Below are 27,571 nucleotides of genomic sequence, written 5' to 3'. Positions count from 1 at the left end.
AGAGAGAGAGAGAGAGAGAGAGAGAGAGAGAGAGAGACAGAGAAAAAAGAGAGACAGCAACAGAGAGAGAGAGAGAGAGAGAGAAGGAGTGGAGGGTGTGGTGATTATGTTAACATAGTGGTCAGAGAGATAAATTGTATACTGATGAGATTAAAATGATGTGATCTGAGCATGGCAGGATATGTGTACTGTATGTATGTATGTGTCTTAATTGCCTTTGAAAGTATATACGAGAGTAGACAACACTATGTGGTAGTGGTACCTTGATGTACAGACTATGAGTTATAGATATGATATGAAACTATGAGAAGGCTATGTGGACAGAAGGCTACGTGGATGTGAGTGTGTGTGTGTGTGTGTGTGTGTGTCCCAGGACACCTGACACAGAGGTACCACAGAAGCCTCTCAGGTTGCAGAGAGTGTCCCTGTTCCATTGCCTCCGGGGCACTTGGCACCGATAGACAAAGAACGATGTCACAGAACACGCCAATGAAACCCCACTCATCTTATAGGGCTCATCCGATAAAGACGCAAGGTTTCTACTGTTAAGCAATGACATAGTATCTCTAAAATCTTTATCCTAAATTGAGACAGATCGATAAATGAAACTCCTTTTTGAAAACCCTGTCATCATAGAATGTTACTTTGCTGCATGGAGATTTGAAAGAAATTCAATAAAAATCTTTGGTAAATTGGCGTCTGGGTGGCGCAGCAGACAAGGCGCTCGTCACCAACGCAAGAGACACTGGTATCGTATCCAGCAGTCAGCGTTGCTTCCGGCTTGGCCGGCCGTCATACTGGCTCGATTGGCAGAGTCAGCGGGAGGGAAGCCGGTGGGTGGGTCTGGTTCTTTGTGGACAGCGACTCCTACAGTTCGGTCGGGGCGCCTGCACAGCGAGGGAAGGATCTAAGAGAGGTAGTGTGACCTTCCACACGTTACACTCTCTCAGTGAGAGTCCGTGCGGCCAGGTGAAAAGAAGTGGTGGGCTGGGTACACATGTGTCGGAGGAAGCATGTGATAGTCTCCGCCCTCCCAGACCGACGGTAGGGGGTAGAGTGTGCAACTACCAGGAAGGGGATTGGGAATTGGCATAACGACTAACATTGGGAGGGGAGAAAAACGGAAGAAAGGAGGAAAAAGATAATATATATATATATTTTTTTTTAATCCTCTTTTTCTCCGCCTGATTTTCTATGCTTTTCTCCCCATCCCAATTTAGTCGTTATGCCAATTCCCCCCCTCCCTACCTGGTTGTTGTGCGCATGTTCCCCCTACTGGTCGGTACAAGGGAACCCTGAAGTCTACCACATGCTTCCTCCGACACATGCGGAGACAGCCAGCGGCTTTCTTTTCACCTGGCAGCAAGGACTCTCATTGGTGAAGTGTAACACGTGGGAGGTCACGCTGCCTTCACCACTTCCTGCCTTTCGCTGAGCAGGCGCCCAGACCTGACCTGTAGGCGTCGCTGTCCACAACGCCAGATTCCCACCCACGACTTCCCTCCCGCTAACTCAGCCCAACGAGTTAGTATGACGATCGGCCCAAGCCACAGGCAATGCTGACTCCGGGAGTCGAGACCGCAGCCTCTTGCATTGGTGACGAGCGTAATCTCCGCTACGCCACCCGACCGCCTTATAACAATTAATTTAAGCATTTTTCATGTGGCATGAGTATTTATCAGTGATCTACATGTTGCAATGAATTTAATTTGTGACCTTTTTCTATCTGAATCACTGATTAAAATATCTCAGGTCTAGGGATGGGTACCGAATTCAGTACTCTTAAAAAGGTACCTACCGAAACACGTCGGTACTACCGTGTATCGATTCACGTGAGATCCAACGGTAGAAATTTTCTGTAATGCAAAAAAAAAAACTGCACAATACATGTTTTCAAACTCTCTTTGGGTGTTTGCAATTCATGGGGAGTATATGTCTCTGATATCTTGGTACAGTGGGCAGGTTGTTAGAAAGTGTAGCTCAGTTTCCACCTCTGCTCTTGAAACACTACTATCTCCAAACTTCCACTCCTCTCTAAACTTTCTTTTGTTATGTGCTCGCGCTGCCGCGTGGGTTTTCTTTTTAGCGGTCGGCTTTACTCCTTCCATAGTTTCACATATTTGTAACCCATTTAACGTTATTAACCCATTGAAACCGGGAAACACATTTTGTGTACGTATATAGAGGCTATATAATGCATTATTAGCAGGTGTTTTAGGTCTAAATGGGTTAAGCTAACATTAGCTAATCGTCGGACATAACGTTAGCTCCCTAGGCTACAGTGCAGGACAGAAGAGTAGCGGATGTGACGTCGGTAAACGAGGCACAAATTAGGCTGTTATGGAAGACCAAAACACACCGCAGAGCGGGTCTTCTCCAAAGCGGGGGACACAGTGAGTGTGGAGCGAAAATAACTGCTAGAATACTCAATCAGCAGCAGAGTAGTTCATTGCTGCTAGACTGTTTGTTTGTTTAATCAGTTGTAAAATACTTTCATTTATTTGTTATTTAAATATATAGATGTGTATTTGACATTTTTTTTATCAGCAGAATAGTTAATTGCTGCTAGAGTGGTTTGTTTACCCTTGTTTTATACTTGTTATTTTGTAAAATACAATATCTTTATTTATTTTGTATTTAAATATATAGATGTGTACCTTTTTAGTTCATTTGTAAAAATATTTTTTTAAATAAACATAACATTTATTTAAAGATATATGTGTGACTGTGTATATATATATGTTGTTCTAAATAAATAATAACTATTTGTATAGCACCTTCCATACAGGGGATTGCAGTTCAAAGTGCTTTACATCAGTAAGATGTAAATAATAATAAAGTAATAATAATACATTATTTATTTATTAAGTATTAAGTTTTGATTTTTTTTTACAACTGAGGTAGGTAGATACAATTTTTAGAGACTAAAGTACCAAAAAAAAAGTACCGGTATCGATTCACAGGTACCGGTACCAGTATCGGTTAATTTGTGCTAAGCTAGGCTATCTTGCAGCCGGATAGCTTTCTACTAAACACAAATAGAGGAAATTGGTATCTATCTTCTTGTCTGACGGTAAGCGTATTTCCCGTAATGTCGGTGTTTCTTAAAAGGAAAACTCCAACATTTTGGGAAATTAGCTTATTTGTCATCTACCCTGGAGTTAGACAAGAAGATACATACCTTTTTCTTCTCTGTGCATGCAGTAGGAGTAGGAAAACGTTGGGAACTAGGCTAATGGAGGAACCTACTTCCAGTGACTGACGCTAAGCTAGGCTAACGGTGCGCGTCTTCCTACTCCTACTGCATGCACAGAGAATAAAAAGGTATGTATCTTAACACTCCAACATTTTGGGAACCCTGGAGTTAGACAAGAAGATGCATACCTTTTTCTTCTCTATTCATGCAGTAGGAGTAGGAAGACGTTTGGAACTAGGCTAATGGAGGAACCTACTTCCAGTGACTGACGCTAAGCTAGGCTAACGGTGCATGTCTTCCTACTCCTACTGCATGCACAGAGAAGAAAAAGGGTATGTATCTTCTTGTCTAACTCCGTGCAGGATAGATTGAAATTGAACACTTGGCCGACTGAAAGATAAAATATCTATTTATGCCAGGCCTGGAAGATAATTTTCAAATGCCAAGATTTTACCACGTTTTCCACAAATGTAGGAAAACTCAACTACACAAAGTTGCAGACAAAGACTCTGTACTGAAAAGAGACTTGACATTGTGCTTACGGCAGAAATCAAACCAACAACTCAGACCTCGAGTCCAACCAAGCAACGGATCCAGTGGACACACAATTCTCTCCTATGAGTGTCAACCAGTCCATCGCAGCCCTACCTGGGGAGACCGGTGTCTCATCATCTGATATGGTTTATAGACATTTAAAAAATCCCAGCTACTAATGAGATTTTCTCCCTGATGGAGATGGCTAGATAGCTATATTCAGCCAGTTATACACCTGGGAACCTATGAGAGAGATTATTCTGTCCTGCCCTCATTCACCGTTGTATCCAAGGTTTCAAGTTTCAAGTTTCTTTAATAGTTGTCATACAGAAGTACAGAATACTTTTGTACAAAATGCTTCTTACTGTTGCGCTCCAGAGACTGTGCAAGACAAGATAAGTATGAAATAAAAACATAGTAAAATTAGAAGTAAAAAAAAGAGGTCACAGTGTTCAGTTTAGACATATGTACAATGTTCGATGCAGAATAGACGTAGTTACCATACAATATACAATACTGTGCAGTGTACTAATATACAATACTATATAGTGCAAGGCAGAAATGGAGAAATGGGACGAGGTGCAATTTAGGTACAATTCACAGTAGGTGTACGAGTTTTAGTGCAAATCCTTTATCAATAAATATAAAGTGTAAGTGTGTTTGTGTGATCTAAAGTGTGGAGAGTGGGTGCTGCAGTGTGTTGTTTGTTTGAGTGAGTGTGTGCGTGTGGGTGTGTGTGCTGTGTGCATTTGATGGTTGTTGCATAGTGATTATTGTTCGTTTAGCGATTATTGTTCGTTTAGCAGCCTGATGGCCTGGGGATAGACGCTTCAGTCCAGTCTATTGTATGCTGGTAACAGTATCTATATGCTCACACACCCCAAGGAACCCAGGGAAATAGTCACTGTATGATCATTCATTCTCTATGAATATAGAGCAGCAACACTGAGCTTTTGGGTGACATCGTCCACCAGCAGTTAGTTTATACACATCAGTATCACTCCATTATACACATTGTTATCACTCCATTATACACATCGTTATCACTCCATTATACACATCGATATCACTCCATTATACACATCGATATCACTCCATTATACACATCGTTATCACTCCTTTATTCACATCGATATCACTTCATTATTCACAAGTCTATTCACTTTTTTCAAGGAAGGTGGGCAGCTAACACCATTGGCCATATTCACACGGCGGCCATTTTGCTTTTATGTCATGCTCAGATTGGTATTTCTTTCCTGGAATATGGTATGGTATGGTATGGTCATTTAGTATTTTGTTCTTTATTGAGACAGTAGCGACACTGAGGCTACGTTTAGACGGAGAGAGTCTGAACAGAAACCGCAAAAGTCGTCTTACGGTCTCACTTTTAATTTTGCGTTTAGACTAGCGTTTTGGGATGGAATTCTCCGTGCAGACGAGGCTGTAACAACTCGAGACGACTGAGCCCCACTGTCACACGATTGGCGCATATGTCACATGACGTGCTGTGAAGACCCGCCCTACTCTGCCTCTGATTCGCAGACTGTGGGTGGGGAATGTGATTGGACCAAAGCAGAGTCACTCACAGACAGTGGGTCCAGTCACGCCGCGGGACAGATTCTTGTGTATTTAAAAGTACTGCCAATGTAGCCTTCAGGTGATGCCATGGATAGAATCAGACATGCTTTGTTTACGCTTCTAGGCTACTGGCGCATGCCTGTGATGTAAGCAGTACGCGCGACGAGAGCCTTGACAACCCTTTCGTCATCGTTTTATGCGGTTTGACAGTTTAGATGATAGCGCAAAGGTTTATTGTTTCTAGGAATTCCACCCTGGAAGGTAGTTAACTTTTTTTCACCCCGTTTCCGTATAAACGAAAGGCACATCCGAAAAAATATTTTTGCGGATTCACCTGCTAGCGTTTCCGTCTAAACAGGGCCTGAGATGGAAACAGAGTAGGGGAGGCGCAGGACAGGAGGTTCTGGTGGGATCTGATCACACAGATAAGGGGAGGCGCAGGACAGGAGGTTCTGGTGGGATCTGATCACACAGATAAGGGGAGGCGCAGGACAGGAGGTTCTGGTGGGATCTGATCACACAGATAAGGGGAGGCGCAGGACAGGAGGTTCTGGTGGGATCTGATCACACACCAGGAGTACATGATGTTCCAGAGGGTCTTAACCCCTACACCACCTCTGGAAATGCTTCTGTGTAGTGTTTTTCTGCAAAAATTTGTTTAATCCATAAAGTGTAGTGTATATACAGTATGTTGGTACCTGTGCACTGGGCAGAAACACCATCACGCTTCCCTCCTCTCCCCTCCGGTGCAGGTCCAACACCATGTGGCAGGCTGCAGTCGCAGGCTCCCTCCCTGACGGAGGGTCTCGGTATACCGTCTCCACTTCCCCCACCACCCTCGTCAATTCCATCACCCTGTCCGCCTCCTCCTGGCCCCTGGCGGGCGGGTTGGTGAGCGGGGTGTCCAGGGTGAGAAGGGGAACCGTGGGCCCCAGGAATGCGGCCAGGCGGGGGGCCAGGGAAGGGTGAACGAGGAGGACCACGCGGAGGTCGTGGGGCCGCTGGCGGCAGACGTCGCGCAGCAGGCCCAGGAGCACGTCTGTGGGCACAGTTCGCTCCTGGAGCTCGTCCAGCACAAGCACGCCATACTGGCGCAGCAGCGGGTCCGACATCATCTCCTCCAGGAGGAGGGAGTCGGTCACGAACCTGAGAGGGGGGGTCACAAAGTGAAGAGAAGAGAAGAGAGGGGGGTCACAAAGTGAAGAGAAGAGAGGGGGGTCACAAAGTGAAGAGAAGAGAGGGGGGTCACAAAGAGAAGAGAAGAATGTGAGGGATGATGAAATAACCACATTGGACCTCATTCTCGAACAAATTCATAACCATCTTCGGCACCTTCCAGCGGACTCGGTGCTGCGGAATATGGCGTTCATGTTCGTATACTTGGGATGACATTCTCGTAGCCAGCACGTCTGCAGAGGAGCACCTGACACATCTCAGGCAGTTGTTTGAGCGGCTCAGTGCACATGGGCTCATTGTTAACCCCGCCAAGTGCCAGTTCGGCCGGTCGTCTATCGATTTCCTCTGGCACAGGGTGTGAGGATTGGTCCGATTCCGCACGCTTCAAGGTACCAATTACCTTCCCGCACCTGAAGTGAGTTCTAATCAGCTCGGTGGAGCCCTTATATACTCTGGTGTTCCTAACGTTCTGTGTCGGGTCGTTTTGGATTACCACTGGCTGCTGCTTGTTTCCTCCCGTGTTGTACCTTGTCTGTTTCTCTCCAGGACGTCTATGGAAGTCGCAGCTGTTGCTTTGCTCTGCCATCCGTTGGATCTCTGCCTCGTAGACCGCTTTGCGCAATTGCGCCTTGGTGAGTTTTGGAACGTACTTTTTTTGGATACTCTGTTTTTCTCGCATTTTCTTGGACTCGGGACCTTTCTGTTTTTTGTGTGTTTGGGTAACACTGAAGAGGAGCCGCTTGTTGTTGTTACTGACTCAGCTAAACAATTCTGGACTGCATTGTATTCCGTTTGCTCGTCTTGTTGACATTATCTCTCTCTCCGTTTCCCGAGTGGATCGTCAAGTAGCTGCAGAGCCGCAGAGTCAGAGGCGCAACGCCACAGTGCCGTCTCTGCTCTGAAGACGAGCTGCAGAGCCAGCCGCAGACAACTCTGCCAAGAACATTCTCCCTTTGTGCTTTAGTTGTTTTCGCTCATTTCTGTTTTGTAAATAAATACGCCCTGGTTTTTGGCTAACTCTGAACTACCCGTCTGTGCCGTGCTATTGGGGTTGTTGACAAACCATAACACAGGGTCTCAGCAGAGGGAGCCGTTCCGCTCCCTGCCAGGGTGGACGCCGTTGCCAGCTTTCCACGCCCCCGCACTGTGAAGTCCCTGCAGGAGTTCCTAGGCATGGTGAACTTCTACAACAGGTTCATTCCCCGTGCCGCTCACCTCATGCGCCCCTTGTATGAGGCTCTGCATGGTAAGGCCCCCAAGGCCGAGGTGGACTGGTCCCCGTGTACCGGCGACGCTTTTTTGGTCGCTAAAACTGCACTGGCCAATGCCGCATTACTGGCACACCCATTTCCTACTGCCCCTATCGCCCTCACAACTGATGCCTCAGACTACGCAGTGGGGGCAGTGTACGAACAGTGGGTGAGCGGGGCCTGGCAACCGCTTGCTTTCTTCAGTCGCCAGCTGCGGGACAATGAAAGAAAGTACAGCACCTTTGACCCGGAGCTCCTAGACCTCTTCCTGGCCATCAGGCACTTCAGATTCCTGCTGGAGGGCCGACGTTTTATTGCCTTTGTGGACCACAAGCCACTCACCTTCGCCATGGCCAAGGCCACAAGCCGTGGTCAGGGCGCCAGCAGCGCCAACTCTCCGCCATCTCCGAGTTTACCACGGACATACTGTACGGCATGTCGCAGGCATGGACAACTACGTCGCTGACTGCCTCTCCCGGACGGTGGTGGGGGCCGTCCACTTGGGACTGGACTACGCTGCCATGGCTGCCGACCAGGCCACTGACAAGGACATGCAGGCCTACCGAACAGCCGACACTGGGCTAAGGTTAGAGGATGTGCAGTTAGTTATCACCAACACCACGCTCCTCTGCGACATCTCCACCGGTCAGTACCGTCCGATGGTTCCCGCTGGCTGGCGGCGGCAGGTATTCGAAGCCATCCATGGCCTGTCGCACCCGGGGGTGAAGGTGTCAACTGAGGGGGCTTTCTCACTCAACATCGGGGTCGAATCAGCTCCGTGCCGTCCTCATTCCGAGTTCCGTGCCGAACTCCCCCCCCCCCCTCTCCCCCCTCTAGTTTGTGTACACACTTCAGTCTTGGTGCGCTCTGGGTTTTGTTTACGGTTTGCGTTTTGAGCTTGTAAGCTTGCCGTAGTCGATGATGTCACGCTCGAAATGTAAACACAGGAAGTGTTAACACGGAGACTGGAGACTGGATGCTGATATAAAAGAAACAAATAACCAATAAATATGAAGTTATATTTGAACCTCTGTTGTCAAGCCTCGTCAATATAACCCACCCCCCTTTTCTCACGAATGGAACTCTGTTGTAGAGTCCGCTTTTGAGCGCTTTGCAGGGTTAACGATAACGCTAAGCTAACGGCTAACGCTAGTTAGCTTAGCCTTTTACTAGTAACATTGCTCGCATAGATTATATTGAATGTCATTGATCTACTGGTCGACCACGGCCGACTGGTTGGGCACCACTGGTCTAATAGAAATAAATGCATTCGAACAATGTATAGACATAGCAATGGCAAACAAAATTGGCGAGGCGTTTTGACCATGTCAATGTGGACCTGGTGGGTCCCCTGCCCCCTTCCCACGGGTTCACTCACCTCCTCACCATTGTGGACAGAACCACTAGGTGGCCGGAGGTGGTCCCGCTGGCATCGACCACATCCGCCGAGGTGGCCCGGGCATTCATTGGGTCCTGGGTAGCCCGTTTTGGCACACCGTCTGACCCCACATCCGACCGGGGCCCACAGTTTACGTCCAGGCTCTGGACTGCAGTCGCCGAGGGCCTGAGAGTGAAGCTCCACCGCAACACAGCCTACAACCCACAGGACAACGGCTTGTGCAAACGGTTTCACCAATCTATGAAGGCTGCTCTGCGGGCCGGCCTTACGGACGGCAACTGGGTCGAGTGGCTTCCCTGGGTCATGCTTGGCCTGCGCTCCGCCCCAAAGAAGACCTGCAGGCCTCGGCTGCTGAGCTGGTGTACGGACAGCCGCTGCGAGTCCCGGGGGAGTTCCTCCCGGATGCTGAGGCTCCCTGGTCGGTTACCTCATCTCGGACTGTGCGCAGGGATGGCGCCGGTGCCTTCACCCCAGTCCCAACTTCCCAGCACTGCCTCCCACAGTCCTATATGCCTAGGGATCTGCAGTCAGCCAGGTATGTCTTCATTCGCCATGACAGCCACCGTACCCCTCTGCAGCCCCCTTACGACGGCCCTTTTCGCGTCCTGGAGGCAGGGCCTAAGAACTTCATGGAGGAAGGTCAGAGCGGGTATTGGTCGACCGGCTCAAGCCTGCCCATTTGGACCTAGACAGGCCAGTTGAACTGGCCCGGCCCCCGTGGCGTGGACGACCCCCTGCCCGGCCCCTGCCAACTGCTTTTCCCTCTCGTCACCTCATATCTCTTGAATCCCCCCCACACGCCCCAATCCCCATCCTCTACCCCTGCACGGGTGATACGGAGTCGTTTCGGGCGCCTGATCCGCCCCCCGCCTCATTGATTGTGGATGATCTTTTGGGGGGTTATGGTGAATTCTGGGGGGGCCTGTGTGGTGACTCACTTATCACGCACAATTGGTGCAGACATTCACTGGACTTTAGGAGCGGAGTGAGGGCTCCTTTAAGACTTGGGATTCTGGGAACGAGGTGTGTATTTTGTAACTTACATATGTCAGCTGTCAGCTGTCAGCTGTCAGCTGGCTGCTGTCACTTTGGAGGAGTAACGTTAATGTCTCTGCACTCTGTTGGATGTATATAATTTATGTTGGGAAGTAAAAGGAAAGACTCGACTACCGTCTCCCGTTTCATCCTTTATTGCGTTCCCACATTGTATTCATATAGCGCTTTTATTCAAAGCGCTTTAAAACGTATACCTCACATACCACCCATTCACTCACACATTCACACACCGACGGCGGAGGCAACCATGCAAGGTGCCAACCTGCTCATCGGGAGCAGTTAAGGGTTAGGTGTCTTGCTCAAGGACACTTTGACACGCTGCCGGAAGGAGTGGGAATCTAACCGGGAATCTTCAGATTACCAGACGACCGCTTCACCTCCTGAGCCACTGTCGCCCCCCATAATAAAGGAAAAGAGGCAGAGAAAGAGATAAAGACAAACTGTCTTTCAGTTAAATTACCCTGCAGTAACACTTTTATGGCCAACTTCAACCACACAGCGAACAGTGAAGAATGGAGACTGAGCTGAGAAAGACGACGGGTGGAAAGTCCCACGACACTATCTGTTCTACTGTACAAGTTATGACCAGTTAGGAAGAGGCAAAGGTTGTATACTATAAGCCTTATTGACACTGTAATACCAAGAAGGGCGTGTGTGTGTGTGTGGTTGTGTTGCCTGTGTGTGTGTCTGTGTGGTTGTGTTGCCAGTAGGGCTGACCGCTATTAGTCAAATAATCGATCGAATGCAAAAAAATTAAATAATAAGTATTATAATTTTTTTATATATTTTTTATCATTCTTTCCAAAAGAAAAGAGGCCTAGAAGCGTGGCTAACGCTAATGGCACACATACCAGAGGCTAACTGCCTAAGAAAACAGGCATAGAGGCACTGAAAGAGGATTTCACCCATCTAATGAACACACGACTAGACTAGACAAATATCAAGATGTATCCATCAGTGGACCAATTGCATGCTTTTGCAGAGGACAAAAAGCCTTCCGTCGACTCCTTCAGACATTAAGCACCCCCACAGCCCAAATGGAATGATAAAAAAAATTATTTAAAAAGAAAAACTATACTTTTTTTTCAATATTTCTTTTCATAGTTGACTACCGGTAATAATCGGCTCATTTCGGCCAATCAAAGTCGACTATCCAAATCCTTAGTTGGGGACAGCCCTAGTTGCCAGTGTGTGTGTCAGTGTGGTTGTGTTGCCAGTGTGTGTGTCAGTGTGGTTGTGTTGCCAGTGTGTGTGTCAGTGTGGTTGTGTTTAGCTCGTATGCATCCGTGAGGGCAGCACAATTCATCAAATAAAATCACCTCTATATTGGCTATTGTGATTTCGAATTTTCCACAAGAGGCTGTACACTTTCATTAGGATGGAAATGTATTTTAGACAGCTTCCTTAAATAGGCTTTCTGATGCTGTGCAGAATCCCAGGCCTACAAGTTGAGTTGCATGTGGGAGAAAATCCTTCATTTTAACCAAACTGAGGAAATAACAAATAGCACCCCCCTCCCCCCTTTTTGGATTTAGTTTCCAAGTGCTGAAAAACAAACTATGTAGAAATTGTTTTTATCACAATTCATATTGCAAGAATACTCAAAGCACATCAATGGGCCTATATTTTCAAGCAAAATACACAAATGTATTCGCTGAGCTTTTTTCTTTTTTTAAGATTTTTTTTTTGGCGTTTTATTGCTTTATTGCTACTGGGCAGTCCAGTAGAGAGAGACAGAGGAGGAATGCGAGACAGAGTGGGGGGAAGACATTCGGCAAATAACGACGGGTTCGGGAGTCGAACCCAGGTCGGCCGTGTCGCGGCTGAACGCGCTATGTGGTTCGCCACTGGGGCGCCCTCGCTGAGCTTTTTAAACTTTTACTATCAAAATCATTTCCACTCAAATGAGATTATAATCAGTCCTTGGAAACAGTTGGCAGGTTTGCAATTAGAGTTGTTCCGATACCGATAACAGTATCGGAAATGCCTCCGATACAGCCTAAAATGCTGGTATCGGTATCGGCAACTACATGTGAAATCTATGCTCCGATCCCATAATGACGTAATTTATCAACAACACGTGCGGTATCCTCCTGCTGAGAGTGAGCATTATAAAACAAACATGTTTTTAATCGGCGGCTGGGTGGCACAGCGGACATTGAGCTTGTCACCAACGCAAGAGACACCGGGTTCGACTCGGTATTGGGTTATATTTGTATAGGAACCTTTGTGCGGTAGGAACCTTGATGTGTGATGGGGGGGGGAGTCAAATAAAGGATGGACGGACTCGAAAGCTATCGCCTGTGTCATATCGTCTCTTGATTATAACAAACCTAAGATCTCATGATTATAACTCAACATGGTGTCAGATGTGGAGATGAACATTAGATATAGCGTTAAGTAGTATAGACTTTAGAGTAGGCTGCTACAGTAACGTTAGTACTAGTTTGAGTTTAGAGACAGCAGGGTAGCTAGCGCTAACGGCGCGAAAGCGAAAGTATGAGTCAGTTTCAAGTTCCCCCGCCAGAGAAATTCACCTTCAAGACAGAAGACTGGACAAAATGGATAAAAAGATTCTAACGATTTCGGATGGCGTCTGGATTAGAAACCCAAGCAGACGAAAACCAAGTGAATGCATTAATCTACACTATGGGAGAAGCAGCTGAAGATATTCTGACTTCTCTGCATCTGAGCGACGGAGAACAGGCTGAGTATGAGACGGTCAAAGACAGTTTGGATGCTCACTTCATAGCACGCAGAAATGTCATTTTCGAGAGGGCCAAGTTTAACCAGCGGCAGCAGGAGCCGGGGGAGTCAACAGATAATTTTATTACTGCACTGCATTGCCTGGCCGAACATTGTGGATATGGGACACTGCATGATGAAATGGTGAGAGACAGACTCGTGGTTGGGCTGAGGGATTCAAGACTTTCAGAACAGTTGCAAATGGACCCTGACCTAACACTTGTAAAAACTGTAACCAAGGCTAGACAGAGTGAGCAGGTAAAGAAACAACAAGAAGCTCTCAAGAGAAACTTTAAAGAGGACTTTACAAATACACAGCTTGATAGTATGCAGGCCCAGCAGCGGGGCAGAGCTAAATACACACAAGCCAAGCCACAGTCATTCCAGTCAGGTAAGAGAATAGCACAGAAAGTGAATTTTAAGCAGACAGTGTATATGGTGTGGCGACACGGAAGGCCACAGCCGACAGAAATGCCCGGCTAGGGAAGCACTGTGTAACCACTGTAAGAAACAGGGACACTATGCCAGAGTGTGCAGAGCTAGAAGGAGCACTGAGGGGCACATAGCCATATTGACAGATGACAGGGATGACTATGAGGGGGATGACTACGATGTGGATGAAGAGGCTTCATTCCTTGGCTCACTGACTGTCGATTCAGATGAAGGTCCATGGATGACGGAAGTAAAAATGGACCACTGCAACATTGTGTGGAAGATAGACACAGGTGCGGATGTAACAGCAGTGCCAGAGACCATGTGTAGTCAGGATCAGCTCAGTAAAATGGGGAGATCAACAAAGCCTTTAAAGGGGCCAGGAGGAAGGCCACTGAATGTAAAGGGGAAATTCACAGCCACACTCAAGAAAGGTGAGAGGATCACAAAACGTTGCTAGGCCGGTCAGCTGCCATAGCACTGCACTTGGTGGCAAGGCTGGATGCCATCAGCCTAGCTTTAGTCTCAAAAGAAGATGTGAAACAGGAATTCCTAAAGCTCTTCAATGGTCTGGGGAAGATGCAGGAAGAATACAATATTGTATTAAAGCCAGGGGCTAAGCGCTTTTCTGTCTCCACTCCTAGGCGGATATCCCTCCCCCTCCTACCAAAAGTAAAGGAAGAACTAAAAACACATGAAGCAACAGGGAGTAATTTCAAAGGTGGAACAGCCAACGGACTGGTGTGCACCAATGGTGGTGGTTCCCAAGCAGACGGGAAAGGTGAGAATATGCACACACCTCACTGAACTGAACAAATCTGTCAAAAGGGAGAGGCATCCACTTCCCTCAGTTGAACACACACTGGGACAGCTCGCCGGAGCCAGAGTGTTCTCTAAGCTGGATGCAAACTCAGGCTTCTGGCAGATTCCACTGTCAAATGAGTCATCGCTATTAACCACCTTCATGACACCATTTGGACGGTATCGCTATAACCGCATGTGCTTTGGAATATCGTCTGTACCAGAGCACTTTTAGAAGCGCATGACACAAATCCTAGAGGGTCTGGAAGGCGTTGTGCGTCAGATGGATGATGTGCTCATCTGGGGAGCCACACAACAACAGCATGATGAGAGGTTACGCACAGCACTGACACAACTTCGGGAGGCAGATGTCACGCTCAATGCTGGAAAATGTGAGTTCTCCAAGAGCAAAATCAAGTACCTGGGACAGGTCATCGAGGGGTCAGAGGTGAGCGCAGACCCAGACAAAGTGTACGCAGTGAAAGCCATGAAAGAACCGAGGAACGTCAGAGAAGTGAGAGGATTTCTGGGGATGGTAAATCATCTTGGAAAGAGTCTGCCTCACCTGGCAGAGAAGACCCTTCCACTCAGAGATCTGCTAAAGAGGTCAAACATGTGGGCATGGGGGCCCCCACAGCAGGAGGCCTTCGTTAATATAAAAAAAAAACTGACTACACCCCCTGGATTGACACTGTATGACCCAAACGCAGAAACCTTGGTCTCCGCTGATGCCTCGTCATATGGGCTGGGTGCAGTCCTTCTCCAGAGGCAAGCTGAACAATCATGGAAACCGGTGGCGTATGCTTCGCGAGCCCTCACCAACACTGAACAGAGATCTCACAGGCCTCCACATGGGCCTGTGAGAAGTTTGCTGAATTCCTCATTGGGAAAGACTTCCACATTGAGACAGACCACAAACCTCTGGTCCCTCTGCTAGGCTCGAAGACCCTAGACCAACTTCCACGCATACAACGTCTTAGGATGAGACTGATGAGGTTCTCCTACACCATGTGGCGGGCAAAAACATCGCAACAGCAGACATGCTCTCCAGAGCTCCTGTAAGCATCACAGCAGACAGGCTACAAGAGGAAGAAATAAACCTGTATGTCGACTCCATCATGACAAGCCTGCCCGCTACAGAGAAAAGGCTCAGAGAGATCCAAACACACCAAGACAATGACCCCATAGTATGCCAGCTTAAGAGGTACTATGTGGAAGGATGGCCAGATACGTTCTCCATAGAACGCGTGATTCAGCCCTACCTGCCACTCTCAGGAGAGTTCACGGTGCAAAATGGACTGATGCTAAAGGGGGAGAGAATAGTCATCCCAGCAGCACTCCGAGCTGACATACTGGAAAAGCTGCACGAAGGACATCTCGGGATAACAAAATGTAGGGAGGGCTAAAAAGTCAGTATGGTGGCCAGGCCTTAGCAAGGAATTGCAAAAGATGGTAGAGAACTGTGACACATGTGCACGTGAGAGGGTGAACAAAAGAGAACCGATGATGTCAACAGAATTCCCAACAAGACCATGGTCCACTGTCGGAGCAGATCTGTTTCAAAACAACAACCAACACTACCTAGTCATCGTTGACTATTATTCCAGATATGTGGAAGTCGCCAAACTGACATCCACAACATCAGAGGCAATGATCCAGCATTTCAAGTCAATATTTGCTCGTCATGGGATCCCAGAGGAGGTCCGCATGGACAATGGCCCACAGTTTGTATCAGAGTGTTTCCGCAAGTTCTCACAGGACTGGTGTTTCAGCCATGTGACGTCCAGTCCTCGCTTTCCACAGAGCAATGGGGAGGCAGAGCGCGCAGTGAGAACTATAAAAAGTCTGATCAAAAAGTCAAGTGATCCCTACCTTGCTCTAATGGCCTACCGCAACGCCCCACTCGCAAACGGATTCAGTCCCACGGAGCTTCTCATGGGAAGAAAAATCAGAACTCTTGTTCCTGTCATCCCATCGCAACTAAAACCAAGATGTGCCGAAACAGAGAAACTAAGAAAGACAGAACAAGTTTACAGACAAAAACAGCGACTGAACTACGATCGAAGACACAGAACACATCAGTTGCCCCTCATCCAACCGGGTGAACATGTGTGGATCAGAGACACTAAGGAGCGAGGCACAGTGGTGTCTACGGCAGGCCCCAGGTCTTACCTTGTGGAGACACCCGGAGGAGGTACCCTACGGAGAAAACTGGTCTCACCTCTCCCCAACCCTGGTGGCTCCAGATACTGAAACCAACTTACCTGAGACGACACCATGGGTGAACCGTGAAACAGATGTAGTGGAGACACATGTCGCTAAGGTTACTCAAAACCAACAGCAGCAGCAGCCACAGAGCTTAATGACTGAGAGACGATACCCACCTAGAGTGAGGGGGCCTCCAGGGCACCTAAAGGACTTTGTGTGCACACGTAGTTAAGTCCCTAATAATAATAATAAAAAGGGAAAAAAATAACAGACTGAGAAATGGGGCAGAATAATCCCCACACTCTGCAGAAGGGCTGGGCAGTCTACCCCACCCTTCTCTAAGAAAGAAGTTAAGTTACCATTCTAATGTGTTGTATAATTGCAAATAACTTTATACAGAAGAAGCGGAAATTATTATTAGTTAGTTATATTTAGCTACTATTGTTGATTGTTGAGACTGTCATGTTATAAGTTCAGGGAAAGTTATTTATCCTAAGCTCAGTATAGGAACCTTTGTGCGGTAGGAACCTTGATGTGTGACGGACGGACGGACGGGGGGGGGGGGAGTCAAATAAAGGATGGACGGACTCGAAAGCTATCGTCTGTGTCATATTGTCTCTTGGTTATAACAAACCTAAGATCTCATGATTATAACTCAACAGGCGTTGCCTCCGGCTTAGGCCGGCCGTCATACTAACACAATTGGCAGAGTTAGCGGGTGGAAGTCGATGGGTGGTCATCTGGACGTTGTGGACAGCGACTCCTACAGGTCGGTTGGGGGACGCCTGCACAGCAGAGACAGGAAAATGGCGGGGGTAGTGTGAGCCTCCCACACGTGACATGTTACACCTCGCCAAATGAGAGTCTGTGCTGGCAGGTGAAAAGCTTGGGTATCGGAATCGGATCGGGAAGGAAAAAATGGTATCGGAACATCTCTATTTGCAATTGCTAACTGCGACAGAGTATTTGTTAAATTTCTTTTACATATATAGAAATATTGCTAAATAAGGCCCACCACCAGTCCCTCCTAACCTGAGCAGCGTGTCGGGTGTACAGCCGTCGTCGTGTGGCACCCGGTAGCCCACCTCCAGCCCCAGGCTCAGGTCCATCTCATCAGCCACCCGGAGGGCCAGGCTACCTGCTGCCACTGAGCAGGGCTGAGAGCAGCACACCAGGCCCTGAGAGAACTCATGAGACAGAGCATACTCCACACACCACTGGGGCACCTGGAGGAGGGAGACAAGCAAGGGAACGGTAGAAGAGAAGAGTGAAGAAAAGAGAGAAGTGAATAACGGAGAGAGAGACGTGAGTGAGAGAGAGGAATAAAGGGAGGAAGGAAGAAAGCAATGAAGGAAGGAGAGAAAGGAGGGATGGAAAACAGAAAGAGAGAGAGAACATGATTGTAAAGGAGGGAAACAAAGCAAGAGAAGGTGATTATCGTTGACACGTTGAGCTGTTGAACTCAAACTCTGCTCAGTTTGCCAACAGACACATGTAGGTCAGTGCAGATTTAAAAATATCTCCCCTCTAGTTCTCAGCTCTGTACCGTTTTCCCTTCAGGGCTCTACTGTGCTACGATTTTAGTAGCACATGCTCAAAAAAGAAAAGAAAATCACATGTATTCCTTGGAAACAATGTCAGCATAGAGCCCTGTCCTTGATTTTTACTAAGTTGCTGGCAATATTATGGAAATCTAAGACACTGAACTTTTCTGTTCACTCAGGTTAAGAGTATCATATCAGGGAAGCATCAATACCACTATTTCGCTCCCTCTTACTGTACCAATTCTCCTAAACTTGAACGCTGAGTAAACATCTGATCGATTACTTTTACTATAAACACTACAGACCATTTGTTTCGGGATCATGGGACAAACACAATATAAATCTAAGGATCTAAATCTTTGCCTTTTATTTCTAACATGATACAGTCTTCATTATGAATTTTAGTATTGGGGGAAAAAACATTACACTGTTTTAGCTAGTTTTTTAGTCAGTATCCGTGCTTTCCTAATACATACAATACAATGTAACGTTTAAAGGAACACGCCAACATTATGGGAAAATGTATTGTATGTTTGTTTTTGTTTTGCTGCCATTTTGGCCAGGTCTTGCTCAAAAAAGAGATCATTGATCTCAAGTGACTACCTGGTAAAATAAAGGTAAAATAATTATGGGAAATGCACTTTACCATCTTCTCCAGAGTCAGACAAGAAGATAGATACCAATTTCCTCTCTGTGCGTTCAGTAGAAAGCTATCCGGCTGCAAGCTAGCCTAGTTTAGCACAAATTAATGGAAGTGGATACAGACCAGCTAGCCTAGCTGTTGGCCACAAACACCTCTCCCGGAGTTTGAAGCTAGGCTAGTGGTCCATATCCGCGCTTCCATTCATTTGTGTTGAGCTAGGCTAGCTTGAAGCCGGATAGATTTCTATTGAACGCGCAGAGAGGAAACTGGTATCTCTCTTCTTGTCATACTCTGGAGAAGATGGTAAAGTGCATTTCCCATAATTATTTTACCTTTATTTCACCAGGTAGTCACCTGAGATCAATGATCTCTTTTTCGAGCAAGACCTGGCCAAAATGTCAGCAAAATAAAAACAAACATACAAATTGATACAATACACAAACACAGACAGAGACATAAAAGGAAAAGTGGGGCAAAGGGGATACATTTGAGCTGCAGCAAACAAGATTGAATGGGATTGGGGGAGATTGGAGGGTGGGGTAAAAAAGGTAGAAAGAGGAGGGAAGGTGAGGCTTTGCAGGAGGTTGATGGGGAGAGAAGGTCAAGTTAATAAATATAAATATAACACCACATTATGCAGTGAAGCATCGACATTCTCCCATCTCATTCTTTAAAATGCCCTTAATTTGAACTTTAAAATAAAAAATGTGGTGTGTGCCTAAGTCCCTGTTCATCCCTTGCTACCTGGGTGCTCTTGCCGGTTCCGCTGGGTGTACTGAGCAGTAACATGCTGTGGTTCTCCAGGTGCTCCAGCAGACTGTACTTCAGCCTCCAGACCGGCAGCCGCCGTCTCTCCTCCAGCATGGAGTAGTAGCGCGAGGAGTACGGCAGCCCGTCGTACGGGTTCACCTCCAGATCTCCCAGCCCTCCGTCCTCCCCTCCATCGCTGTCATCCTCCAGGTCCCCGGAGAGGAGGGAGGAGACGGAGAGGGAGTCCAGGAGTTGGGACCCGGGAGAGGGGGAGGAAGATGACGTCATCACCGGGGATACAGAGATGGAGGGAGGGGGAGGGGGCGGTTCACACAGGGGTTTGGGATTACCTGGGGAGAAGGAGAGGGGGGAGAGATTAAAGGATCTGACGGGGGGGGGGGGGGGGTGAGAGAGAAAAGAGGTGGAATTTACAGGGCAACAAGGAGTTGGCTCAGCGCTGTAACTTCAATCACATAGGAACATCTTGCTGGCTTGAAACGCTTGTATTCACCTTTGACCCCATGTTTCTCTTTGTTGCATGTTGCTTGGATTTGCCCGTCTACACTACCAAACAATAACAATAATTAGGCACCTTTCAAGTGTTGAACCATAGGCCTAATTCTGGTCAAGGGAAGGGGATGCTAGGCTATAGTCCTAGGAAATGTACTGAGCCTATTCAGCAACAGTAGTTCAAAATACAGCCGGGTACAATTACCCTATTAAATATTGACTTCAAATGTAACAGAGGAAATAGGGCATGAGTCAAAATTAAATAATGCACCACTTGTACGAGGGCTGAATTTAGTCCTGATTAGTCCTCAGTGACAGTTGGGAGTGTAGCTGCATAGCTGATGTTACAGTCAGGCAGTAGGCATAGCTGTAGAGCTAAAGTAGCTAGCTGTGCCTAGCAGGCAGCTGCAGGCCTGTGCTATTCCACCCACCCCCGGAATGTCTGCGTTCACCCGGTGGGCAATGCATGCCTGCAAGACCACTCAAAACACAACGCACAATGCACAAAATCCCAGACAGACTAAATAAGTCACGTGGCGCTAAATACAAACGAACACGGACACTAAAAACAGCGTGAGTGTGCAGGAGCACACATTCACACACCCAAAGACAACATGTGTGTGTGCTGAGGCACATGCTATCTTAAAGCTATCAGTACTAGTGATATGCAAACATAAGGCTAGGCATAGATGAGTGAGTCCATAATACAAAGTCACACTCCGACTGTGAAACACTGACAGTCTTTCTCCCTTTATCAAGACAGAAGTTTCAGAAGGTGAATGTTAATAGTAAGTCATGGCCTAGGCCTACTCCACAAACATGAGGAGATCTTCCAAGATGCCTGTGCTGTGAAGTAGGTCTGTCGAATCAGGCCCTGTGCTGTGAAGTAGGTCTGTTGAATCAGGCCCTGTGCTGTGAAGTAGATATGTTGAATCAGGCCATGTGCTGTGAAGTAGATATGTTGAATCAGGCCCTGTGCTGTGAAGTAGATATGTTGAATCAGGCCCTGTGCTGTGAAGTAGATATGTTGAATCAGGCCCTGTGCTGTGAAGTAGATATGTTGAATCAGGCCCCCTGCTGTGAAGTAGATATGTTGAATCAGGCCCTGTGCTGTGAAGTAGATAATGTTGAATCAGGCCCTGTGCTGTTTAGTAGATATGTTGAATCAGGCCCCCTGCTGTGAAATAGATAATGTTGAATCAGGCCCTGTGCTGTTTAGTAGATATGTTGAATCAGGCCCCCTGCTGTGAAATAGATAATGTTGAATCAGGCCCCCTGCTGTGAAATAGATAATGTTGAATCAGGCTCTGTGCTGTGAAGTAGATATGTTGAATCAGGCCCTGTGCTGTGAAGTAGATATGTTGAATCGGGCTCTGTGCTGTGAAGTAGATATGTTGAATCAGGCTCTGTGCTGTGAAGTAGATATGTTGAATCGGGCTCTGTGCTGTGAAGTAGATATGTTGAATCAGGCCATGTGCTGTGAAGTAGATATGTTGAATCAGGCTCTGTGCTGTGAAGTAGATATGTTGAATCAGGCCATGTGCTGTGAAGTAGATATGTTGAATCAGGCTCTGTGCTGTGAAGTAGATATGTTGAATCAGGCCCTGTGCTGTGAAGTAGATATGTTGAATCAGGCCCCCTGCTGTGAAGTAGATATGTTGAATCAGGCCCTGTGCTGTGAAGTAGATAATGTTGAATCAGGCCCTGTGCTGTTTAGTAGATATGTTGAATCAGGCCCCCTGCTGTGAAATAGATAATGTTGAATCAGGCCCCCTGCTGTGAAATAGATAATGTTGAATCAGGCTCTGTGCTGTGAAGTAGATATGTTGAATCAGGCCCTGTGCTGTGAAGTAGATATGTTGAATCAGGCTCTGTGCTGTGAAGTAGATATGTTGAATCAGGCTCTGTGCTGTGAAGTAGATATGTTGAATCAGGCCATGTGCTGTGAAGTAGATATGTTGAATCAGGCTCTGTGCTGTGAAGTAGATATGTTGAATCAGGCCCTGTGCTGTGAAGTAGATATGTTGAATCAGGCCCCCTGCTGTGAAGTAGATATGTTGAATCAGGCCCTGTGCTGTGAAGTAGATAATGTTGAATCAGGCCCTGTGCTGTTTAGTAGATATGTTGAATCAGGCCCCCTGCTGTGAAATAGATAATGTTGAATCAGGCCCCCTGCTGTGAAGTAGATATGTTGAATCAGGCCCTGTGCTGTGAAGTAGATATGTTGAATCAGGCTCTGTGCTGTGAAGTAGATATGTTGAATCAGGCTCTGTGCTGTGAAGTAGATATGTTGAATCAGGCCATGTGCTGTGAAGTAGATATGTTGAATCAGGCTCTGTGCTGTGAAGTAGATATGTTGAATCAGGCCCTGTGCTGTGAAGTAGATATGTTGAATCAGGCCCCCTGCTGTGAAGTAGATATGTTGAATCAGGCCCTGTGCTGTGAAGTAGATAATGTTGAATCAGGCCCTGTGCTGTTTAGTAGATATGTTGAATCAGGCCCCCTGCTGTGAAATAGATAATGTTGAATCAGGCCCCCTGCTGTGAAATAGATAATGTTGAATCAGGCTCTGTGCTGTGAAGTAGATATGTTGAATCAGGCCCTGTGCTGTGAAGTAGATATGTTGAATCAGGCTCTGTGCTGTGAAGTAGATATGTTGAATCAGGCTCTGTGCTGTGAAGTAGATATGTTGAATCAGGCCATGTGCTGTGAAGTAGATATGTTGAATCAGGCTCTGTGCTGTGAAGTAGATATGTTGAATCAGGCCCTGTGCTGTGAAGTAGATATGTTGAATCAGGCTCTGTGCTGTGAAGTAGATATGTTGAATCAGGCCCTGTGCGTGAAGTAGGTCTGTTGAATCAGGACACTGTGTTTTGACTGACATGTGGTAAACTCGCCAGGCAGATGTGGCTGTGAGCTTTCTACAGATGCAGGGAAATAGGCTATGCTATGGTTTTAAATGCCTTGTCAAGTGCAGGCCGCATACGACGTGTCAACAAAAGGAAGTTGCAGGATACGGAACCATAGTAACAACTGGCTATTGGCAGAACGAAATATAGTGGGCAAACATGAAGGTTCACTGATATATTAGTGCAGTCATCCCTGGAGGATAATGTTTGTGTGTGTGGGGGGGGATTAAGTGTGCAAACCTCATAACCAGAATCACGAAAGGGTGGAGCCTAATGTCAGCCAGGGATGCTCACTGTACACATAACAAAGGATGCTGTGAATGACAATGCAAATTATATATATATATATATATTTATTATGTTTCTCATAAGTGACAACTAGGTTATTATATTAAGGATTTGGATATATTATGGTGCGCATCATTGTGTAGCGTTTGGGAATGTGAGAAGTGCCTGGTCAGAAGAACAAAACCAGATATCGATACTGACTGCCTGAGGTAATGAGGAGGAACTACCTCTGGATGACGACACTTGTAATTGTAATCCTTTCACAACAACCCGTCCTGCCTTTTCTCATATTTCCCCGTATGATCTCTTCTTTGGTGGCCCATCAGTCGAGTATCGACCTGCCTGGAGCGAAGTGTCAGCCGATGGGTCACACACACACACACACACACACACACACACACGTCACGCACACACACACCAATGAAAGCAAAAGCACACACAGCTCTAGACTATCGATATACACAAAATAACAGTGGGATCACATCGACATCTTACCTCCAATACATTTCCTTAGAATATTCAGAAATTCTAGTCACGACTCATGAGACGCGGGATATCCAGCGAAAGTGCCCCGCTGTCAGTCAAGTACAGTACTCTCAATATAGCCTAGGAGGCTGTAGTCGATGCGATATCTACTCTCGATCTCGCATGTCAGAAAACACAGACTAAAGAAGAACAACCGGGGACAATCAATATGACCGACAACCGTATACACTCTTATTCACCGATCGCTCGCAGGATCCGATTTATTCGTGACTGCTGACATTAATAAAAACGATCTTGTTGTCTGGTGTTCATCTGTCAAAGCGTCGCCATGTTTGCCCGTCGTACCACCGTGCGCAGGTGGAGTCTGCAGTCAGGGGGCGGAGCTGCTCTCTGTCGGCTGTCAAAAATAAAACGGAATAGTACGAGCATTCATGGTTTAATGCATGAACAATTCATGCATATAGGCATAAAGACAAATAGATACGACTTTATTGCAGTATAACTTATACAAAGGACTTAAAATATAAGTAGTCATTTTCAAATAATTATAATAATAATAATAATAACAGTAGAAACAACAACACCGTTATCATCATCATCATCAAATGTGAATATCTAAAAAATAATCACGTTTTTAACAGGCCTAAAGACGCTAACTTTTCTGCTAGGATAATTGTTAGGTTAATGACAGAATTAGAGTTGGGACAGGAGACGCTGGGAACGACAATGACCTGATAACAACATGAGTTACATTCAAGGTCTAACTGTAATTAGAGACTAATGAGAGAGACATAATGGACATCAGGATAGGGTCGTGACATGCCCTCAGTAATGATGACCCCATGGTGGCCATGCCCATGTGAGTCACCACATGAGCACCGACTGGGCGAGGCTGTAGTCTGGACATTTTTAACAGTCAAGAGGCCAGTGATGGTTCTCAAGCGAATTCCCATTTATTAGCTATTGTCCAAAACCAAGTTTATATGGTAAATACAATTCGGAAGAAAATGTCAACAACTCTTTGTATCTGTTTAGAATTATGCAAGATATATAAACACCATGAATTTGACAAACAGAGACAAAATTATTTGTAACTTTCATCAGCTAAAAAATGACTAGACAAAAGATTATGAAGAGACTAATGGAGGTCAATTGATTTGTTGTTGATCATTCATTAATTCATTCAACAACAACAATAAACTTAAAGGGGCACAACACAGATTTACTTTGCACATAATTTCACACATATCCCTCTAAATCATTGCAATCCGTATCTCTATTTGTGTGCTGTAATTAACACAGCACAAGGATTCAGTGTCCTCTGATGACATTGCAGATTGGCCATATCCAAACCCAATAACTCTCAATAACTGTCAAACGAAATGAATGTGTACAAAACAGTTTAGGGCCTTGGGATATGTGTGAGATGATGTGCAAAATAGATCTGCGTTGTTTTTCGGTGAAGTGCCCCTTAGAGTGCTTCTTAGAATGACTAATGTTGGACTATAACAACAACAACAACAACAACAACAACAACAACAACAACAACAACAACAACAACAACAACGACGAAAAAATACCTAAACATATTCTTTACAAACATAGCCACAACAAACTAGCCTCCCACTCAGGGCATTTTGGGGTAGAACAGTACTACAAAAACCTAGGGGTCCGCAAAGACGACTTCAAACTTGAAATGGTAACAACAGACGAGGTACTCAAAAAACTGAGCGCCCTCCAACCTAACAAGGCCACTGGCCATGACAACATCCCCTCCAAATTCCTCAGAGACTCAGCAACCCCATCACCCCAGTCATCACACACATAATCAGTGGTGTAAAAAGTACACAGAAATTATACTTAAGTGAAAGTAGGGTACCATCTCGAAATCTTACTCAAGTAAAAGTCAGAGTATCTGGCTAAAACACACTTGAGTAAAAGTAAAAAAGTTTCTACTTTTAAATGTACTTGTAAAAGTAAAAACTTTTTTTCTGACTGTCTATTCTTCTGATAGCAGGTGTTTAATCAAATATCCCCGCTTTCTAGTCTTGCACAAGGACCAATCAGCATGGGTATGAGCGGGTTAATTTTCCATTGATGGGGATTTGATTGGCTGTTTTTAAATAAAGTGCAGCCTCAGGATTAATAAGTTAATAACGTTAACGTTAGTTCAGCCAGAGAAACAAATACTAATTAAAATTATTGGACCTGCAAGATTTGTGCTTTGTACTTTGTAGGTCTGCATTTGAAATGTAAGGAGTAAAAGGTATGTTTTTTTTCTCTGAAATGTAATTGAGTAAAAGTACAAGTATACAAACCTAATAATACTTGAGTGAAGTACAAATCCCCCAAAACTGTACTTAAGCTGTAGCCCTATTTTCAGAAATGTTGCCTAAAGGTACATGCCTAAGTAAATGGAAGATTGCTCCACTTCTACAAGGTCAATTTGCAAGTCAAGTCAAGAGTTTTATTTGTCACGGCATACAGGGCATACAGTGAAATGCGGGTGGTCATGCCTGCAGCGATTGTGCAATAATACAAATAATAAGAATAAGACATAACAGGTATAATGTACATAAAGTTTAAAATGCATGGTAAAAGACATGCTAAGGTCCTGCGATAGTGCAATACAGTGTTAAGCTACAGATGAGGCACTGGGTCTTATATACACTACTATACAATACTATACTATACAATATACAGTTATACTATATATCCTTATGCTATCTATATCCATCTATTGCTATACAAGAACCACTCCCATTCTTTTATTTTCTTTCTTTTTTATAAAGTCAAGTGACCTTTTCATTTTGTAAAGTGACCGTTTGGTGTGAGCGTATACAGTATGTGTGTTGTGTGTGTGCTCATGTGTGCTTGTGTGTGGAGAGTTCAGTGTTCAAGACTCTGATGGCCTGGGGGAAGAAGCTGAGCCGAAGTCTCTCTGTCCTAGTGTAACCCAGGTTTCAGATTCATAACTATTTAAGTCATAGGAACATAAATAGTTAATGCCATTGAATAAGAACATAAATAGTTAAGGCTATTATGTAAGAACATAAGTAGTTAATATTATTGGGTACCAAATCCTTTCAATTACAGCATTGCCCTTTAATTTACTTCATGACGCGAGATAGATGTCACGACAGCCACGCCTTGCTTTACAGCAGGTGAGTCTTGCGCACGCGCAGATGAGATTACAGAAACCAAGGAGAAAGACACGCAGTTGAATGCTGCTGGATAACGAGATGAAATAGCATGATAAAACCAGTTATCAAACAGTTATAAAAGATTCCTCCAGTTGCAAAACCAAAGAAGCGTTGCAGTAAAGTAGCTGTAGCCTGCGGTTTTGGCCAGGTTTTTCCAGCACCCCTTTCCACCCTGGGAGCAGTTTCAGACCACCCATCAGCACGTGTGCCCACGCGGGACGAGGCGGTGTGCCGGACCAATACAAGATGGCGAGCCAACCCACTGAACCTCTGATATAGCTCAAGGCTAATGCCAGCCTGATTTGAATACCCCTGTTGCTTAACTCCTGTTACCTCAACAGTCCGGTAGGTTTGAACTGATTGAACTTGAATTACAAGAACTTGCACGGATTGAACTGATTGAACGAGAATACAAGGACATTCCAAGGGCTTCGACCCCGTTCACCTTTTGTTATTTTGATATTGTGTTTTGTATTTGATTTGATTTAATTTGATATATGGGTACTGATATTTCTCCTATAAGAAGGGAGACTTAAAGGGTAATTACACCCAGTAAGATACTTGAACCACTGATAAAACACTGATATTCTCTTATAAGAAGGGAGACTTAAAGGGTAAATACGCCCAGTAAGATACCTGAACTACTGATGTTCTCTTGTAAAGAGGACGAATTAAAGGGTCAATGTACCCAATAAGATACTTGAATCCCATTGATGACATTGATTATAGTTGAGAAAAAATAAATAACACACATCCTCCGTTTGTTGGTGCTGAGCCAAACTGTAAAAACAGTAATACATAAAACAAAGCGGGGCTCGCAACTCATTAGTAGTTCCAAGGTGTTTAATTGACAAAAAGGCAGA

The 27,571-nt window shown here is 45.7% G+C and overlaps 1 protein-coding gene across 2 annotated transcripts in view; it reads right to left on the bottom strand.

The window, feature by feature from the left end:
• Positions 1 to 23,841, bottom strand: part of dqx1 (DEAQ box RNA-dependent ATPase 1) — a 60,783-nt gene extending 36,942 nt beyond the window's left edge. For both annotated transcript variants that reach the window (XM_084324728.1, XM_084324729.1), the window contains exons 1-4: positions 23,515 to 23,841; positions 19,307 to 19,662; positions 17,408 to 17,601; positions 6,007 to 6,454 (exon numbers count right to left, since the gene is read on the bottom strand). In XM_084324728.1, coding sequence (XP_084180854.1) covers positions 6,007 to 6,454; positions 17,408 to 17,601; positions 19,307 to 19,600 — 936 coding nt within the window. In that variant the 5' untranslated portion in view covers positions 19,601 to 19,662; positions 23,515 to 23,841. The remainder of the gene's footprint in view (positions 1 to 6,006; positions 6,455 to 17,407; positions 17,602 to 19,306; positions 19,663 to 23,514) is intronic.
• Between the last annotated feature and the right edge of the window lie 3,730 nt (positions 23,842 to 27,571).

This window comes from Notolepis coatsorum (genome assembly GCF_963971535.1).
Source record: "Notolepis coatsorum genome assembly, chromosome: 11".
Taxonomy (NCBI): domain Eukaryota; kingdom Metazoa; phylum Chordata; class Actinopteri; order Aulopiformes; family Paralepididae; genus Notolepis; species Notolepis coatsorum.
This window is presented reverse-complemented; position numbering and strand designations above follow the sequence as displayed.